This window comes from Cupressus sempervirens, chromosome 11, assembly GCF_028749045.1.
Source record: "Cupressus sempervirens isolate cs-2001-9-10 chromosome 11, ASM2874904v1, whole genome shotgun sequence".
Taxonomy (NCBI): domain Eukaryota; kingdom Viridiplantae; phylum Streptophyta; class Pinopsida; order Cupressales; family Cupressaceae; genus Cupressus; species Cupressus sempervirens.
The window spans coordinates 599,365,087-599,384,779 of record NC_143128.1 but is presented as its reverse complement, the minus strand read 5'-3'; the positions used below and the strand labels follow the sequence as shown (position 1 = coordinate 599,384,779).

General features: G+C 35.4%; 1 protein-coding gene across 8 annotated transcripts in view; it reads left to right on the top strand.

The window, feature by feature from the left end:
* The window catches only part of LOC149531102 (YTH family protein), a 92,442-nt gene extending 76,432 nt beyond the window's left edge, over positions 1 to 16,010 (top strand). For 2 of the 8 annotated variants that reach the window (XM_089811346.1, XM_089811350.1), the window contains 7 exons: positions 4,398 to 4,627; positions 4,715 to 4,966; positions 5,160 to 5,233; positions 5,316 to 5,703; positions 15,225 to 15,284; positions 15,362 to 15,414; positions 15,508 to 16,010. In XM_089811346.1, the coding sequence (XP_089667472.1) occupies positions 4,398 to 4,627; positions 4,715 to 4,966; positions 5,160 to 5,233; positions 5,316 to 5,703; positions 15,225 to 15,284; positions 15,362 to 15,414; positions 15,508 to 15,622 (1,172 nt within the window). In that variant the 3' untranslated portion in view covers positions 15,623 to 16,010. Of the gene's footprint in view, positions 1 to 4,397; positions 4,628 to 4,714; positions 4,967 to 5,159; positions 5,237 to 5,312; positions 5,704 to 15,224; positions 15,285 to 15,361; positions 15,415 to 15,507 lie in introns of all 8 variants that reach the window. The other 6 variants (XM_089811344.1, XM_089811348.1, XM_089811345.1 and 3 more) reach the window with 3 other exon arrangements.
* Positions 16,011 to 19,693: the final 3,683 nt, after the last annotated feature.

Sequence of the window (19,693 nt, the reverse complement as noted above, 5' to 3'; positions counted from 1 at the left end):
TTATTTCATCCTTGAGCTTTTGTCGATCAAAAGTCTTCCTTATTAGGGAGGTATTTCACACCAATACGATGATTTGACAAAGTTGAAGTAAGCTCATTGCCATAAATGTAGGAGTAATGCTTCAATTTGCTACCCCCTCGAACTTGCTCTTGACGGCCTTTTCCATTGCCTCTTTGACATAAAGGAGAGAGGCATCGCCCTCTTGGAAAAGTGGTGGCAAAATGGTAGGATGTAAGCCAATAGGTACTATTCAGTTGTTTGGTGGCTTGCACATGATCCTTTCTTGGGAAGAGTATGTGATTTCTTCTTTGAGTAGCTATTGACAATGTTGGATTCTCTGGTTGACAATCTTGGATTCACTAGATATTGGATAACTTGGCTTTCTAAGCTTGTCATAGTACACATGTGAGCTTCATTTGACTATATGATCTCTTATACTCATTCACATATTGATTACAATGCCAATGAGAATCCTTGCTTTTGGAAACTTGCTTAAGTAATGTTTGTTGCTAAAGGGATGGTGTGTCAATCAATTTTGAGTGGCCTCTCTAGCATTGAGCGAACTAAACTAGAATTATTAGCCATTTTGAATGAACAATTAATGAAAAAAATTATGTATTGCATTAGTTTAAGTAAAACAAAAAGAATGCCCCCAAAAGTATGAGATCATAACACTTATTATATATTTTAAAGGTTTAAAATAGCATTCAAAACATTTTTTGAAATGATAAAATTGGCTTTATTTGAGAAAAGGTACAAGACAAGCTTTTAAGTTACCTTGGATTAACAAATCTTGTAGGTGCATTGTGCGGCTCTCTTATGTAGCATTCAATAAACATGATATAATCCTTTTGTCAAGACTTGACTTTTGATGAAATACACAACTACCTTTGAGAATAAAAAATGGTAGTTGGGAGCAAAAGTTGATCTATCTATTTTTGAAATGAGGGTAAACAAATGAAGTGAACAAACATGCACTTGAGTGCGGAACTAGGTTTGTAAAGTTCTTAAAGATAAAGAATTCAACAAGCCACAACTTTGGTGGTGAAGTCAAATGGTTTTGAATGGGCTTGTTAGGGATTAAGTCTTGCTCAGTGCAAAGCTCAACACCATAATATTACGATAATAGACAAGCTTCTATTATTAGTTAATTGTTATATATTTGTAATCTATTGTGAATATTATAATGTTTTTAATATTAGTTTATCTGTAGTTATTTGTTAGCTTTCTTTTGCTTTCTTTTAGCTAGAATAGAATGTTTCTATTCTTTACAATAGTTTCCCCTAACAAAACATCGTTTATTCTTTTGTATATATTGACATCTCAGTCTCTATTAATATCAAGCAAGTATTTTATCAATTACTTCGTAATATGGTATCAGAGCCAATTCTTTGAATTTTTTCTAAAATATTATAATTTCTTGTTTGAAATTATCAGAGCAATATCTTTCGAAATTATTTTTTTGTGATATTTGCTCTTATGGCCATTTTTCTCCAACTGCTGTTCTGTTTTTTCTGCACATTTCCACCATTTTTTGTTTTTTTTTGCAGCAGGGCCGTTTTTGTTCAACACCCTAATTTTCTATACAAGATCAATTTTTTTTTTTTTACAAATTCTTTCTGGGTTTTTCGAGCTCTCTTCTAGGTACCCCTTCAAAGTTTTTGGGTCGTCCGTTTTTTTGTGTTGAAGTACGTCTCTTCATAGAGTTTCATGCTTTTTCATTGAAAAACATGCTATGGCATCTTTGACTAATATTTTGCTTGAGAGCAATTCAAAATTCAATGGTCAAAATTATGGCACTTGGAAGCAGTGGATAATAGTAATTTTTGAATATTGGAATACTGATCAAATTGTTCTGGGTGTTACACAGTCTTCGATTGCCCCTGGTACTGATCAAGATACATGGGATTTGAATAATCGGGAGGCGGTGATGCTTCTCAAATTATTTGTAGTTGATGATCAACTCTCTTAGATTGCATCCGATATGACAATTGTTGAGATATGGGCACATCTCAAAAATCTTCATAAGACTTCTGACAAAAGTAGAGCTTTCTTTTTGAAGAACACTTTGTTTTCTATTATCATGGATGAACAAACATTGCTCTAGGTTCACCTGAATAGGATTCAAGAAATTCGTGATCAATTGCTTGCCATTGGTTGCAAGATGGAGGAAGAGGACATTGTAGTCACCACTCTTAGGAGTTTACTCAAGTCCTATGAGCATTTTATCGAGACTCTCAACATCACTTCTTTTGGTGTTGATCTGAAATTCACAGATCTTTGCACACTCTTGCTTAATGCAAGATCGGTGGAAACAACAGTTTGGTAGCAGCTCCAGCTCCACCTCCATAGAGAAAACCTTTGTTGCTAAATCCTTTCAGAAGGATAAAGGCAAGTCTCAGCAGTCTTCTCAACAAAAATCCTTTGCTCCAGATTCAGAAGGCTCCCGAAAGAAGAACATTCAATGCAATTATTGCCACAAGTTTGGTCACTTAAAGGTTGATTGTCGGAAATTATTAGCTGCCCAATCTAAGCAATCAGGTTCGCAGCCCAAAGCAAACAGTGCGGAGCACACTAAGTGGACAAAATCTGCCTTTTATGCCATCATGGCCAAAAGACTTGCAGATCATGTGAAGTTGTTCGCCTGGTACATTGATTCAGGTGCCTCTCGTCATTTCACCCACCGCAGAGATTGGATCAGTGACTACCAGGCTTGTTAGAGATTAAGTCTTGCTCAGTGCAAAGCTCAACACCATAAAGCATGAGGCTAGGATTGTGTTCAGTGTCTTTGTTACAATGAGAGCACGAGTCCTTGGCTCTCAATGGAATGGAAGAGGTTTCATTCTAAGGCTTGAGTGTATCAAGTAGCTAATGTTTCTACGAGTTTGATGTAATTTCTGAAAACAAAAGTTTATTTTTATTTTTGGCAGTAGTAGTCTATGTGCTTGCCCAGGTTTGGGCTTGCTCCACCTAGTTTTAGCCTAGACACTCTATGGAACCTATGGTACCAGCATGCCTAGGTTGAATTTTAGGCTATCTTGGCTCAGAAGTGGAACTTGAACTGTATTCCCCAAAGAAGATGACATTTTTAGTAGAACCAAGTAACATAGTTGAAAAATTAATTAAATAAGACTCCCTAAACATTACCCAAAATAATTTACTTCATAACCTATATATATGGAATTCACCAATCTCTCATAGGAAAACCATTATTGATCTTATTATGTGCAGAAGAAACATGTCACACATTGAGAACTTCAAATCTTGTTTGTGGAGTTAATCTTTTTTCAGGTCATCTATGTAGGAACTTTGAAGAAAAATAATTGTTTGTTGACGACCTTTTTTTCGATCTCATCTCAATTTATATGGATGCCCATTCATTTTAAATTGCTAATTCTATACATAATAGAAAATCTAGTAACTCAACTCAGTGCAGCTTATACAAAATTTTCATGCTAATCTGTGCTGTTGTCTTTATCAATATTTTCTTGAGTACAAGTATTGGTCGAGTACCAACTGGCTTAGTCATATCATGGAAAATTTAATTATTTGCATGCATTCTCCTTCATCTAAATGAGTGAATAGTGGAATTTAAATAAGATCCCTCCAATTGTACGCCCATGGAAGATAGCAATTCAGGAGTCTTGGTAGTGTGTTTCTCATTTCTAAAATGTAACTCATGGGGTATTTCTTGAACATCTTTCTTTGGGTCAAAATTGTCAAAGACGCTCTACTCTTTAGTCTGATTTCAGAGCACAAGGTTCATTGTGTACAAATGGATGAGCATCATGCAAATTAATTTTTACAACTAATTAGTGTATTTATTCTGCTAAACACAAAAAATGCGCAGAGAAGAGAGCTATTGTTGATATGGATTTACATATTCATGTGGAAATCTAATGCTTTCATCTTGATTGGCATGGCAGTATCCATCGGTGCACTGGTATTTGTCTTGGAACATGGCTATCCCCTGGGCTTTCTATTGTAATTATACTTACTGTGGGTTAGATAGATATATTCTCTAAATCTGCTGAACATTATGTTTTATAATGTCATGTGCCAGAATATGATTCTGGTTTCTTTAATCTATTCTGTTAGGTATGGTTAAAATACTTATCTAGCTGTGCAACTTTTTGAAATGTTGAATGTTTCATTCACACTTTGTGATATACACATTCACAGAGCGCTTCTAATATTCCTGGACATTCTATGTATAATTTAAAGAACCAATTTCACATTCTTGGGTGGCTTGTTATTTGTTTTTGTATCCTTTTGTGTTATATACATTGTGCCCATATTTACGAAATATGCCAATGCTGTTAGATTGGAAGTTATAGCTATGTACTCATATTATTTTGTTTTACTGAAGTAAATTTTTGTATTTTTGTCACTCACAGGAAGTTCAAGCCATAAAGGATTTGAAAAACAGCATCAAAAAAGTAGTCTAGGGAAAGTTAAACATCTTTCTCATGTACTGATGAATGGTTCTTCAGAAGAGGTTAAGGTGCATTCAACTAGATTTTTCATTATTAAGAGCCTGAACCATCGTAATTTGGAGATGTCGATTGAGAAGGGAATTTGGGCAACTCAAGTGATGAATGAACCTATTTTAGAGGAAGCTTTCCATGTGAGTAATAAGCTTTTCAAAAGTAGTGATTCTCTATTAAAATCGAACGACATGTCTAGTACTAACAACTGTTGTGGCTTCATTCAGAAATCACAGAGAGTCATCTTAATCTTTAGTGTCAATATGAGTGGATACTTCCAAGGATATGCTCAAATGATGTCTCCGGTTGGTTGTAAGAGGACTAATGTTTGGAGTGAGTCTAATAGTGGGGCAAATCCATGGGGACGCACTTTCAAGGTGAAGTGGCTCCGGCTTTATAATTTACCATTTCAGAAGACAGTGCACCTGAAGAACCCATTGAATGAATACAAGCCAGTCAAAATCAGTAGAGACTGTCAGGTGATCTCATTTGATTCAATCCATGCATCTTGAATTCAAAGCAGTGTTAGTGTAATTTCTCAAATTTTGCTTTGGGCATCACTTCTTTTGTTGGACACAATATGCTACAGCAGGGGAGTTTTTAGTTATCTGTCTGCTTATGTCACATCTTCAACGAGGTGGTTTATTTTTTATCTATTGATCTAAATTTCAGGAGCTGACGCAAGAAATTGGGGAAGCACTTTGCAGTCTTATAGATGATGGGGCTGAATTAGAGGGAAAACAAAGGTGGTGAGATATTACCCTTCTTTTGTCGATTTTGATAACAGGTTGCCTGTACTCACTACAAATTGAAATATTGCTACAGCAGGATATCTGTTCACGATGGTCCTCCTACAAAAAGACTTCACAGGGACTATTCCAATGCTGTGGCAGATGGAAAATGCATGTCCGGCATTCCATCTCAGGTCAGTTGGCCATTAACTCCGATGGTGTACCCATGTACACAGTATCCACCAGTCATTTCACTTGAGCAATACAATCTTCCTGGAGGCATGGTATCAAATATTGTTTCCAGCCATTTGGAAGAACCAAAAGATTCTAGATCAAAGTCACCACGTGCACCAGAAAAGAGTTTTGACAGGCGCAGAGAGAGAGAAAGGTCCTCAGGAACTGATGGAAAGAAAGAGCGATCACGGTCTGGGGGAAATTCAAAGCATGGTGGTGGTAATCTAGCTGAGGAAGATCTGTTACATATGGTATGCTGCTTTACTTATTCTTAACATAAGGTTTAATAAATATTATAAGTGTGACTACAAATACAATCTGTAGTGTTTTAATAAATATTAAACATGTGTTCTTAGTAATGATTGTGGCCTCATTTATGAGTTTCCATCGCATTGTGGTTGGTTATTGGCATTTGGACTTTAGTGCAAATCATGATTAGGACTCGCAGTGAACTCGAGCCCAAATATTTTAAAGTTGGAGCTAAATCCAAAGCCGTGCGCCCTATTCTGGACAGACAGTTTCTTACAAAAAAAGCATTGCACCATATTTAGTGAAATCAAGGTCTTCATTTCTTCAAAATATTGTGGTTGAAATTAAGATCCTTTGAGCCACTGCCACTGTGAGGGCTCGCTTAATACTTCGACAAATTGTACATACCATAATACATCATCCTTCAAGCATTTCCATGAGTACTTGATCGTCACCCATGTGTCAGATTCGGAAACTTCAATGTCTTACAATCAAAGAATAATTATCTTCTTTAGCTTTAACCCTGGAACTAAGAAGATCCTCTATTTACACAAATAACACAAAGCTCAACTGACACCTCTCAGCTTTGTCCTCGGCAACAATAATCCCTCTGTCAGCGAAAGTGTCATTGTCATACACAGCCATCTTTTCTTGTCTAATTGATCTCTACCAAAGAAATATTTGATAATTTAGGGTTTTGGAAAGTACACTAGCTTACTATGCACTTTTGCAGCAATTAATTAGGCTGTAGTTTACTACATACTTTTGCAGCAAAAATTAAACACTAATAATATGTCGCTTCTAGATTCCACAACTTCACTAAATAATATATTGCATGTTTATAGGATTTATTTGTACTGCTATTATAGAACGTTTTTAACAAACCTTATAAATAATTATTTTATGCATCCTACAATGCAATATTCTAAGACCCCCATATATTGCATCTATCTTAAAATAAGGATAAGTGGACCAACAATTTTTGATGACCTCATTCAGTAATTCTTCATGAGGTATGAGTAGGGACATAACAATAATATGAAAAAATTCTATTTAAAAAGAGCTTTATCATTTAGAATAAGAGGTTGAAATGAGTAGTAGCCCACCCAAAGTAGTGGTAGAGATAATGAAATTTTGTTGGAACTGTTAAACTGGACTGGAGCTAATTTTTATATCCTTAGTCATGGTGGTTGGAGTCTGGAGGAACTTCCAAGTTCTGGTGAACTTGTTTTTTATTAGTGGTATAGTCCTGGAGGGAATTCAAGGATGGGGTAGATATCTTAGTGAGAGTCCTGAGTTGTAGAGGAGTCCACTTGTTGATGCCATGTAAGGGGATACATATGAATATTATTCTGTAAGTGGATATCAATTATGTGTGTATTAAGGAGAGTATATTTAAAGTCCATTTATGCTGTAGTTGGTGTCTTTAGACATTTGGTAATATGTATACAGAGAGGTTTCTATGTGTCCATGTAAACCCATATTTGGCGTCTTCAGGCATTTGGCATAAAGTCACAGTGAGCATTGGCCAAATAATACCCAAATTATATTAATTGCTGCCGAGTTGTAATTTTTGTAATGTGAGTTGTTACCAGTTCATTAATATATTATCAGATTTTTGCTATCAGTTATATTGGCTACTGTAGAATTTTTCTACGAGTTTGTGTTCAGGGCTGCTTGCTTGGGCTATACTTATTATGGGAGCCCATCCCAGAACCTCATCACAGGACTTTTCTCATTCTGATCATCATGATGGGACTCTTTCGATCACTAAATAGACCTCAATTAAGGGTATCTGCCCTCCCAAACACCTATGTGATAAATCTCACGGCTATATGCAGCAGAAGCATTAATTGCTTCTGACTCATCTCGTTATGAATCATGTGACCATGTTGTTGGCTAGTTGGTGTCTGCCATAGTTGAAAAAATGTCCAACATTTGAGTTGTTTGTATTTGCAAAAAAAAAGGGGGAGAAGGGCTATTTATACCTCTCCCTCCAACCCCAAGCGGCACAAGGGATCACATCCCATAAATGGGGGAGCACATCCCATGATTGGTAATGGCGCCCATGTATGGATTGCACCAACATGGGCCAAGCGCTTTAAAAAAGGACCCCCACTTTAAAATAAAATATTAAACATGAAAAAGAATGGTTTTTTTTACAAAACCAAAATATCGGAACAACACTTTAAGTGGAAGGAGACATCTAGTGGCTGCAAGAAGTTTGACTATAGAATCTGCACTGTAGTAGGAAATAACTCAATTTCGTCGGGTTGCACGAACAAATTCTTGGAAAGGGAAGATGTTGCAGTGTGTGGACTTCCTGACAAAGCTGATGAAGTGGAATGTTTATGGTAACCCCCAAGTTTAAAGCTTAAGAACAAGGGGGCCCCCTTTTCTCATTGACACAGCATCATAAATATATGGGAGAGAGGCACTGACTTATCCAATTGAGAAACCTGACTGAAACAGGAGAGCATGAACTTCATATGATAAACACGATCAGATATCTGCAATAGTCAGAATTTCTCAGGTGATTCTGGGTATGAAATACACTGACATCAGATTCTGAAACGGATCTCCTGTGGGTGCACATTTGGGATTTGTGTTTATAAATGCCAAAATTTATAGTGATTATAGTTTGATCTTTAAGATATTTTTAATACTTACACTGGCGTTAAGTGAACTCTGAACTTATCTATCATGAGATTCTAGCTTGATCTTTTTGATACCGATATCTGAATGTATATAAATTCCAGATTCCTAAAGTTGACAGGATTTCAGACAGCCTAATTTCAGGATGGCTATTCTCGGATTCATTTATTCTCTGGACATATGGCAAATGAACTTGTATGGTTCTAGGAATTTGTGTTTGAGATTGAAATAAACATCGTAACCTTGTTAGTATATTAATGGAATGAACCTTGTATGTTTAACTCATGTAGATGGAAATGAATGCGTTGTTAGTGATGAATTCTTGGGGATCTTTGGTGATTGGTTTTAGTCTTCTGCTGTGGTCTTTGTGATCTTATGTTTGTAGTTGCTTGTATCTATGCTTTATCTTTAAAAAAAAATGTTTCCAAGGACCTCCAAGTGAGGCATTACACCTGATATATTTTAAAATTTGAAATTTGTAATGGTTTCGTTTAGCATGTGTATTGGTTTATGACATTCTAAATATTATTCTATTTTTAGCTGCATATCTATACAAATATATGCACATATAGTTATATTTGTGTGTGTATTATTGCTATCCCCTGAGTTTTTTTGGATGCCACCAATTTTTGAAGATGTCCCCTGTTTTATTTAAAGCTGGGGACATCCCCTATGTGCCCCTCCCTCAACAGAGTACTCCACAAATGAGGACGTCTCAAAAATTGGTGGGGACACATCCCTGGGTTTTCCTGGAATGAATAGATTTTTGCTAAGTTCTGGGTTCAGGTTTGGGGTATGGGTAAGCTGACTTTTTTTAATCCAGAATGATGGCATCTTTATAACCACACAAAAAATTAATTAAAAAAATAAAAAATAACAATAATTTTCACAGAATATATAAAATCAACAAAGACAACTAATAATTATTAATTCTAGTCTAAATGGTGCATAATAAATCAAATTGGTTTATATTTATGTGCTTGTTCAAAATAAAGCTATATTCCGTGGTCAAATTACATCAACATGGCAACTGTGCATGGAAATTAAGTAAAGAAATCTCTCACCAATTTTATCAATTGGTTTATCTCTTTTGTAGTAGCCTTTTGTATCTCATTGTCAATTAAGATGAACAAAAGTTGTCATCAGATCCTCCCTTGTAAACTCTTTGATCTTCCTAGCAGCTAATCTAACACTTGTAGAGGTGTATGACCATATCTGAACACTATTCAAGGTTGCATCCTCTACAAGTAACTAGCACTAGAGATTTTGATAGTTAAGGAGTGAACTGCAAGGAATAGCTTCAATTTTCTTGTGTTTTATTTGCAGCCACTTATGTGACTTGTACAATTATGGTCCTTACTCTAGTACTCTTAGCATTTACAAAAGATGAATTAGAGCCTGAAGGGTAATCTACTTATGCATGTCAAACACATCTTCCCTTAATCTAATTTTTTCTTTTTTCATGGGAATCACCATTTTTCATATTTATTGGGATACTCTTTACATTTCATGACAGGCAACCTCAGTTACCGGGTACTGCTGTTTGGGCCTGGGTCCTGGTACTGGTTCTTCCGGGGTACTTCATGGGTTCTCTTTGGGTCCTTCATAGAAGGACACACAACAAATGTGGGCACCCAGGAAGTACCTTAAGGCAGTAGGTTAGTTTACGTATGTATTTCTGATTTGTTCATCAGCATGCTCTTTGCATCAGCTTTAGATAGTGTCTTGCAATGGCTTGCTAATATTATTCAAATTAAAATTGGTCTATGCAATGCCCTTAGTTTATGACAGTAGTGAACAACAACCTACTTTGATTCATTTGATGGTCATGGATTGATTTTTTAAAATTTGAAAATCTGAGTATATTACTGTTGATAGATTTGTATAACCCAGCCAATAGTTATGTTTGTTGATCATGTTTGAATTGATGTCAATTTGTAATGGATGTAATCTGAAACCATATTAGTAATACAATTATTTATTTATAATTTTATTGGCCAATACGGATTTATGAGCATCAATCTTCTTTTTGTATTTGTAACTTTGATGTTGAAAATAAATATACGTATGTGGACAAACCCGAATCCGCAAGGAGGGAAAAAATTGTCGTACCCACGTATCTGAACCACATATCTGTACCCGAACCAGAACCTGAATTGGCAACTTAGCGGGCAACCCTTAAATTCTAATTTCAAGTGTATTTCCCATCCAATATGTATTTTACATAAATTTTGATTTTTACCCTTTTTAATAGTCTAACTTGTCACTAACATATTTATACTGTATTATGAGGCACGCAGAACTCAGATTCGATACATGTAGGTTTTCATGCTTGCATACCTCATCGTGTGTGGGTATCCTCCCAAAAGGGTGGAGGGAGCAATGCAGCTTTCAAACGTCTGAAAAATAAAATAAAAGGAAGATAAAATAATGAAAAACAAAATTAAAAACCAAACATAACTCACTGAATGTTAATTTGTACAGAATAGCTGCATGCCAGAGCAAGTTGAAGTTGCATTACTGCTTGCCCACCGCATCCAGTCCTTGCAAATTATATCTGTTTCTTTCCTATTTTAAAAAGATAATTCTGTTTGAACAGACAGTAAGAATAATGCTAATCTGTGTTATTTGGTATGTCATATGTAATGACTAACTTGATATTTGAATTACGAATTGGCAGTAATATTTTCTCATTTTCTTTCTCTATCTTATGCATGTAATATGATAATTTTGCTAAATTTTATTTATATTTTCCTTACATATGAATGGGCATATCCGAGCATTACTGGACCTAGAATCGTAAAGTGCTGTGGTTCTCTTCTGCACTGTATAGACCTGTACCCATACTAGGACCTTTGTAACATTGATCTTATGATGAATAGTAGGCCCATTGAAAAGACTCCTTTTTATATGCTGTATGGTGGAAGATGGTTATCTGTGAGAGAATCCTACTCCATTGCCATACACTGGAAAGGGGATCCTAAAATCTGACCCTTTCTAGGTTAAGAATCTGATCAGCATAACCCAAGTAGATGTAGGGATGCTAATGCATGATCAAAACCTAGGAAGAAGTATTTGATTTAAGGATGCTTACTTTCCGTTTAATATATGGGAATGCATAGATATGAAATGTATAATGTAGAGTACATGCAAGGAGAGTAGAAGTCAAGAAAACACATACACAATGATAGACAACAAGATAACTAATCTAGTGTATCAAAGTAAGAGCTAAGAAACGAGAAAGATGAAGATGAACTCACCTTGAGGGCTAGTAGAGGAAGTAACTTGAACTTTAACTCTGCCAAACTGAATCAAAACTAGGAACAGATCGGGATCTGGAAACCTGAAGCCTGGAACGTTCTGCTGTGAAAATCTGAAGGCTGCAGGAACAGGTCAACTTGGTGTGACATATATCATGTCTAGGTCAAAGGTGGTTCAACCTATACCCTGATTAGTTGAATCTGAAGGTCTGGGGACTGTGACTGAAACTGCACCACCAAATCTGCAATTCCAAATTTGAAACTTCATGAATCTGCACCTGCACATAAGAGAAGGGGAAATTGTTGGGGGAAAGGGGTTTGCGTAGGTCAAGCCCCTGTATAGGAATTAACCTTGAAGTGAAATAAGTGAACATGTAAAACAAAATAAAATGTATATATTTCCTTGCTTGTTAAACCCTTGTGGATGGATACAGATCACTTGCAGCCTCAAGATTCTCTCCTGGACCTAGGAATTCTTGGTTCAATTCTCTCAAAAGTCTAGTCCTTGTTAGAATCTGTCAAAAGTCTGCCACAGAGAACGAATTTTGTGGGAAATTCACTAAAAGGAACCCTGGCAGAATTCAGACAACTTTTGAGCGACTTTGGATTCCAGCATTGGAACCTGGACAAAATTTCAGATAATTTGGTCAAAACACACCTTTTTGTTTACTTTTTCCAAAAACTTTTAATGCCAAATTAGACTCGAGCACATGATTAGACTCAAATTACTAATCATATTTAATTTGAATTAAATGTCGCTTGAGAAAAATCAGGATGTTTAAAAGTGTCACACACCTATTACAAAATGTATGTTGTGCATATAGGCTAACATGCATAGAAAACTATGAATTGAACAACATTTAAAGAGATCTCTACTGTGGTTAAATTTGGATCCAAAGCCTGCTTCCTTGGCTTCATCCAGTCTGATCCTTACAATATGGCACAATCACAACATTGGCCTTAATGCTTAAATGGGCCTATAGCATTACTTTTTGTGATCGTAATTAACAACAGCAGAATGATGATGATTCGCTGAATGGTTTTTCATTATATTTGATCACGATGGCTGATTATTAATGTTGACATTATTGTTTTTGAACTGAAACATTGTTATGCTGGTGTATTTTGCTATGTTGTTTTAAAATTAGCATAGTGGTGTATGAATGTATTTGCTGCATACACACACACACACACACACTTGTATACATATACATACACACACACAATTAATGTGTGAAGCTTACAATATGGCACTATCACAACATTGGCCTTGAGGCTTAAATGGGCCCATAGCATTACTTTTGTGATTGTAATTAACAACAGCAGAATGATGATGAATTGCTTCATGGTTTTTCATGATATTTGATCATGATGGCTGATTCTTAATGTTGACATTATTCTTTTCAAACTGAAACATTGATATGGTGGTGTATTTTGCTATATTGTATTAAAATTAGCATAGTGGTGTATGAATGTGTACACACACACCCACACACCCATGCACGTGCATGCCCACATGCACACATTATTGTGCCTACGAACCCAAAACACATCCGAACCCAACCTCCCAAAAAATGAAAGAATTTCAAAACCAAGTCTCGAACCCGAATCCGTACCCGTATCTGAACCGGCAACCTAGCTTGTATGTTGTATAATTTAGAATGTAGGATGTCTTTACAAATGCAATAGATCAATACTTGACCAAATCATAGATTATGAATGTATGTATGCTTGATAGGGTGGATGGAGAAGGATGGGCTTCTTGCTCAATTTGGAATTAATTCACACAATCAATAGAAGACTGGCCTTGGAATGGATGAATAAGAACTTGGAGATCTTGAATGGAATGGAAGCCTTCAAATGTTGGAGCCAAATCCTTTCTTTTGCTTGCCTTGGATGCACCTTGGATTTGACTGCTTGATAGAATGCCATGAGCTCCTATAAATACTTGTAAATGTAATGGAATGTATTGCAACTGATGAATGTCAACTTGATATGAGATGATGTTTAAATGAGGGGGAGAGGTCTCCTCTTCTAGTGATTTTGAGGTCAAAATCATGAAAGTCCAATCTTCGGAAGTGGGAAAATGAAAATATTTTGCATTGGGCCCGAAACCCACGAAAATATAACCCTCAAAGTATAGGTTGACTGGGTGTTACCTATACCAGCATAGGTTAACCAAGTCGACCTATACATGAAAGGGTAAATTTCAAGTTGAAAATCACAAGATTCAAGAGGCATTTAGAATTTTGGAGGAAAACAGAAAGATGAGCAGGAAAATCAAGGATAAATGGGGCCCAAATTGTCCTAGAGCTTCCATATTAATGGGTACTAACTTTTTAGGACTATACATATGCAATGCTATCATGACAGATTTTTTTTTTGGCATATTGATATGGTTAGTGCCTAGATATGTAATGCAAGAGATGTATTCTTCCATTTGGATTTTTGAACCTTGACATCTGAATTGTCAATTCCATTATGCGTGCACATGCCTAAATCTCTGTTTTCCTTTCCCTTGTTTTGATCATTGTGCTCTGTTTAGTACCTTATGTTGTGCTTCTGATATATCTAGCTTAATGTCATTGAAGTTTTTTTTAAAGCTTCAATTTTTGAATCTACCAAATCCATTAATTACTTACTCAAGCCCAATTATTCACAGGATACTAAATTTGGGTTCTATCAATATAAGTGAATTGAATTTTATAACTCAAATTTAAGGTAAATGAAAATTATATGATCCTTCCATTCCTTGTGATTATATTGTTAGTTGCTGTCTTACTGTGATTGGAATGGCCAATGTGTTCTCCTGAACAAGCAACAGCAACTCTGGGATAGTCTAAGCTGTGCTGGTTGAGGAAATTTCAATCCTCTTTTCGGTTCAGTAGAAGGAACATCCCAAAATTGCAAATCTTGGCATTGATTTTCTGCTTATACTGACTAAAAAATTATAATTTTTACCGGACCTATTGCTTACTGTTATGCTAGCTGAAAATTTCACTTTAGTTGGTTATGATACACTGACCTGTATGTCTGGGAGCAAATCATGTAAAGTTATGAGTAGGTTGTTTGTTTGCTTGTTTGTTGATATTCCTCACCTCTAATAAGAGAAATATTTTGTGCCATGCCATTCTTGTAATATTCTTATGAGGGTCTTGCTTTTACTTTTGTAAATGCGACTGTATTTTTTATCTTTAATATTTATTCAATTATGTTTAATTTTGTCCACAAGCATGCCAACGATCGGTATTGAGTAGGTTGCTTGTTTGTTTGTTGATATGCACACTTCCTGTGAGAACCAATATAGGTAATAGTAATCTGATTTCCTTCCTTGCACTAGTGTTTTCTCCATTTTTTCAATGGACATGTGCCCAAGTTTTATGTTATATGTGATGCAGCAATTATCATAATTTGATCAGTAATAAATTATTTAATCTAATGCAATATATCTATTATGAATTCTTCTATATATTTTTCTGCCCGAAATTATTGTATTTTGTTCTCTCAAATATTTCTTGGTTATTGTTAGGGATTTTGAATATTAGAAAACTACTAAATGTACTTTTCATTTGGCTTATCGTTTATTGACACTTACTTTCCTCGTTCAGACATATGAAGAGTACCTTCAAGTCCATGGGAAAATGATCGAGTTCAGTGGCTGCCAACAGGTCTGAAATAGTGACTTATCTTATTCCTTACGATTTTTACATTCTTCAGTGTTGACTGTATGGCTTCTTTTCTGCAGACTTCTGGGGGATGGATGGCTAATGGTGCAGAGGTTAATTTTCCAGCTGATCAGTAAGTATTGTTGTGATCTCTTGGTTTGGGAAAATGGTTGAACCAAACTTCGCAACTCAAAAAGTTGATCATGGTGTCTGGTTGCATCTGCAGATATGCAAACTACTTGGCAAATTGGTACCGCAATCAAAATCCTATGATGACAAGCAATTCATACTATGGTGCACAACAAATAATGAACACTTATCCTACAATCCGACATTCTTAGAATGTGAGGCTCAGTTGTTGATGATTGGGTTTCTTCTTTTTGCAGAAGTTAACAGAGACGAATGTTTGTTTTTATGGAAGGCTGCAACTATTTTGCTTTTCACGCACATAAATATGTTGTAATCTGCTATATCTTAGCATGGATGGCCTTTCATTGGCATATATGTTATAATTTTCTATCTTGTACATTGAACATTAATTTTGGGACAGATTTTGCTTTTGACTTCTTGGTTATGGCTGATGCTAACCCCTAATTTTCTTAACGTACTTTTAGCCGAAATTGTAAAATATCATTTTTTTGTAATCCCATGTTCAAGGGATTCTGAACTAACTATATTTTTTGAGGAATTGGTATATAGAGGAACACAAATTAGTCTGTGCTTCAAGTAGCACAATCTCCCTGGGATTTTCAATTGTATGTATGCTTCTCAGGCTGCAAATGTATCATGGTAAATGTATATATCTTTTTATTACGAAAAATAAATTTATTGCTTACCTTTAAGAGGGAAGCAAATCCCATGACACCTGAAGTAAAATAGGTGTCATCATTATTTATGGTAGTTTATTCGCTTGCACAATGCATGATAAGGTCATTATGACTAATGCTTTACAATTCTTCTTGCGTGCATTCTATCCACATTTTCTGGTTTGGTTTATTCAAACCTCCCCATTAATGTACTGGCTGTTTTGTGAATAAGGTGGCATGGCCTAACCTACTAGATGTGGAGATAACTCTATTTTTTAAAAAGAATTGAGATGTGTGGGGTTCTATCAATAGAGACTCCCATGCACTGAGATCACCAAAACATAATACATCTATGGGACTGCATGGATATGCTTTTCTATGACAAAGGCATACAACAAAGCAACTTAGCTACCCCCCACAACTGTACACTTTGAAACTACAAACCGACATATACAATACCAGCCCAAAGAAAAACTGTCAGCCCATACAAAAACACCAGAGTGCATTTGAGAAGTTGATCAATGTGCCATCTCAAAAGCAGGTTGAGTTATCACCTAGCGATTTTAAGTCTTAAAAATGCTATTATCCAACACGTGACTGAGTGTATTAGTATAGATGGAATTATTGGCCCAATGGCACATCGAGCCCATTGAATTTGCAGCAATGAATCAGCGCCCCCTGGCATACAAGTCAAACTAAATGATTAATCTCCAAAAGAGGTGCAATGAAGCTGCTAGTCAACTCCATAAGGCTATTATGTTGAAAAACAAACATCCACATTTCACATGTACACCATTAATTCTCAAACCATAGAATGCGTATGATCTGATGGCTGCATCTGGCTTGAGTGCAAACTCTTTACCCATAACCTTAGGGCCGAAGAACTAACCCAAAAGCCCACATTAACATTCTTTTGTCTGTCCATCTAGAGGGGGTTCCAACCATAAAAAGCTTTCATGTATATTGTCCAAATGGTCGCTTCATTGTAGAATTTCTTGTCTGTGCCTTGCATTAGCCTCATTCCATTGGACAAAGTTCATTTTTGGGCCTTATGGCATTGAAGATAATAATGAGTTTCATTCTAGGGCTTAAGGTATTAACCCTCAAAACCACTGTGACCAAAGTATCAAATTCCATCATATGCAAATCACTATCCATTTAAATAGAGCGATATCTTTGAAGAATATTTTTCGGAGACCTATATAGAGGGCCTTGAGTTCTATATTCTTTGATTGAGCCTGGGAGTTTAGAGGCACAAGGCAGTTTTGTTTTTGTTTTTTGGGATCTTTAATCGCAAAACCTGGATTTACAACACGCGGTTGACCTTTTAAGGCTCCATCAGAGTTTAGCCCCATCTCAATCATCGATGTTAACTGTTTATCTCTACACCCATTTTATTCAGTCGGCAATAGCTCGTGATTTACTGACTTCATGTTGACCATGTGCTTGTGAAAGCGCTTTTAGGATTTTCAACATTTATAAGAATATTTTGATCAATTATGTTCGAGTTGCTCACTTTTTAGCACTTATTTTCACGAGGATGGTGCAAATTCGAAAAGTTAATAAACTCTAAAGCAAACAACCTATGCTTGTAATCATAGTGACTTTTAATTTTGAAGCTTGGTTTGAGATCATGGTTGTGGATCTGCTACTTGTTTAAAATCTGATAAACTGACTGGAAAAATTTGTGTTTTATTGTAATTTAATAGGTACAATGCAAAATTGCCTCTTGCAGATGGATTTTGGTGGATTTGAAAATAGTTTTCCAATGTGCAAATTGATTTGTTTTTTCTCATGTTATAGTAATGGCATTCATTAAGAGGGGAAAGAGAAAGAACTTGAATAGCCCATTTTGTGTAACTGCATTGAAACTGAAGAAAAATGATATTGATGGTTTGGTGTTGTGTAGTGACAATATCTGAAAGGGCTTATTGCGACTTCTACTAGCTGTTGGGTAGTAGGCATTGCAATGTATATTTTAATATTCACGTAATTGGATTTCATTTTCGTTTCAATAGTTAGACTTCCTAATTTAAATCAAGGATAACTTTAGTGGCTAATATTTGCCAATTGGCTAATCTCATTCATCAGGGACCTTCAATTTGACTTATTTATTTGTACTTTTTGGGTGGCCATGTCGCTTGCACTTTACAAAAATTGTGTCACATGCTTAGGCCGATCACCAATAATAATACAAAAAGTATTTGTTTTTCAGTGATGACTTCGCCAATGGAATCTAATTTTTTCACATGGTAAATTAAATATTTTTGCTTACAATTTCCAAAGCTTGTCCTTAATCAAATGGTCATATTTGTCAAAATTTGGTAAAAATTTAAGTTAGTTTATAGGTTAATTAGTAGATTTCACACCATTTATTTTATAGACTTTCCTTGAAACTTTTTATCTTTTCTCACTTAGGCACAAAATAGATTTGATTGGAGACATGTGTCTTTATTTTGTGGACTCTCTTTAAAACTTGCTATTCTTTTAAAAGTTTGGCCCACAATAGGATATAGAGATCATTTAACAATTATAAATAATAGGGTTGCTGCCCCTAAACCACTATTCAATAATTTGGAGGTAAATTGTAAGGATTAAAGTGGGCTAAATTTAACCTTCAAGATTTATCATTAATTTGACTCAATATAACAATAATAATAAAATATTATAAGATTCACAAGGATTTTTTATAAATTTTTATACGATTTAAAAAAACCGACAATAAAATTTTAACAAATCCTATTTTAAAGAAAATTTCACCAAGAGATTAATTTTTTTTTCTCAACTACTATTGATTTGCCAAAATACTTTTTTCCATACTAATTTTGTGGTTCGTGTTGGGTACATTTTGCACGGTAATAATATATACTAGAACTTTGAAAGGAATTGATAATTTCTAGTAGATATTTCGAAAGCTTCCCGTGGATTGGTTAGGATGCCGGTGATCCTACTGGCTCTAAATTCCATTTGTTCAACGTTAAAATTGTTAATGGGTGCTTGGAGGTAATTTAGAGCCTCTCAAGATACTAGGGACATTGAGGTCGTTGTTTGTAATACTAGTCATAACCTTGGAAAATTTTCCACTATTCAACTCAGTAAACGCATGCAGAAAAGTTATTGATGTGTAAATAGTTAATTTGCCATTTCAATCTATCTAGAGAACTCGTTCTTTTGGCATAGACGAAAAAAAACCAAGAAATAATGTTGCCTGGTGCAATCATGGTGCTGCCTGCCTACTCAACCTTGAATATCCTATCATCTTTGGCATTAGGAAAACTGTGGAGATAAAATTGGGCCATTGAGGTGTTTTGATTGAAAACTTATGCCATAAACTTCAACTGTTTTTAATTTTAAAAGATATAACAATTTCTAGAGTTATGCTGGTCTAGATCTGGTTCATTATGAAGATTGTTATACCTTTTTGCTTATGTAACTATGAGGTTTGATCACATTTTAGTGAAAATTGAAAACAGATTGGCATGTTAGATGTAATGGGTTGCTTTTGAGTTTAATTTGAATTGTGGTCATAATTGTACGCAAAACTAGATACTAATGCGAAGACAAATGTTGATCTTAATGTTTAATATTAACTCGTAAACACTCATT